The sequence below is a fragment of the Pundamilia nyererei genome, unplaced genomic scaffold, assembly GCF_000239375.1.
Source record: "Pundamilia nyererei isolate P.nyererei 1_Seehausen unplaced genomic scaffold, PunNye1.0 scaffold00171, whole genome shotgun sequence".
Taxonomy (NCBI): domain Eukaryota; kingdom Metazoa; phylum Chordata; class Actinopteri; order Cichliformes; family Cichlidae; genus Pundamilia; species Pundamilia nyererei.
In genome coordinates, this window is record NW_005187572.1 from 1,278,831 (window position 1) to 1,279,794 (window position 964).

The 964-nt window shown below is 39.8% G+C and overlaps 1 protein-coding gene across 1 annotated transcript in view; it reads right to left on the bottom strand.

The window, feature by feature from the left end:
• Nucleotides 1–773: 773 nt before the first annotated feature.
• The window catches only part of dnah6 (dynein, axonemal, heavy chain 6), a 57,642-nt gene continuing 57,451 nt past the window's right edge, over nucleotides 774–964 (bottom strand). The window contains exon 75 of the mRNA XM_013914100.1: nucleotides 774–802. Coding sequence (XP_013769554.1) covers nucleotides 774–802 — 29 coding nt within the window. The remainder of the gene's footprint in view (nucleotides 803–964) is intronic.

Genomic DNA, 964 nt, shown 5'->3' on the forward strand with positions numbered 1-964 from the left:
ATTGGGTTCCAAATTTGTGACCCGACACACTTTGCTCTCAGACTGCGGGTTTACTTGTTGTTCCTAGAGTATTTAAAAGTAGAATGGGAGGCAGAGCCTCCAGTTTTCAGGCCCCTCTTCTGTGGAACCAGCTTCCAGTTTGGATTTGGAGGCACTAGCTCTACTTTTAAGATTAGGCTTAAAACTTTCCTTTTTTTAAAAAAAGCATATAGTTAGGACTGGATCAGGTGACCCTGAATCCTCTTTTAGTTACACTGTAATAGGTCGAGGCTGCTGGGGGGATTCCCACGATGCACTGAGTGTTTCTTTTTCACTCACTGATATGTGTTTATACACCTATTTGCATTAAATCATTGGTTAGGTCAAAGGGGTCATATGACTGTTGGAGTTTCTCTGTTTTCTGTGTAGTATTGTAGAGTCCTTACCTTACAATATAAAGTGCAGTGAGACAACTGTTCTTGTGATTTGGTGCAATATGAAAGAAAAACAAAAAACAAAGCTAAATTTAAAATAAAATCTTGAATGTGACTCTGGAAACTGCAGCAGCTGCAGAGTAGGTGCTCATTCGGTTTGAGTGAGCTAACTCTTACAAATCCAGTTTAGTAATGGTTTCAAAACAGCTTTGTTTCATATACAACCTCCATACTGTGGCAATAATTTTTAATGTCCTGATTAAACATGTCATTTGCATTTCAAAAACCGCATTAATGTACCTGGAACAATGATGCAGCTGTGGGTCAGGTTCAGATCAGATGTGCATGTCTCCTCATGTCCTAGCTGCTCTGGTGCAGTGACAAGTGTCCTGTGGACACAACAACACTCGTGATAATCACTAAAAAGAGAGTTTTTCTGACCTGTGCTCAGAATTTCTACAGTGGCTTGCAAAAGTATTCGGCCCCCTTGAACTTTCCCACATTTTGTCACATTACAGCCACAAACATGAATCAATTTTATTGGAATTCCA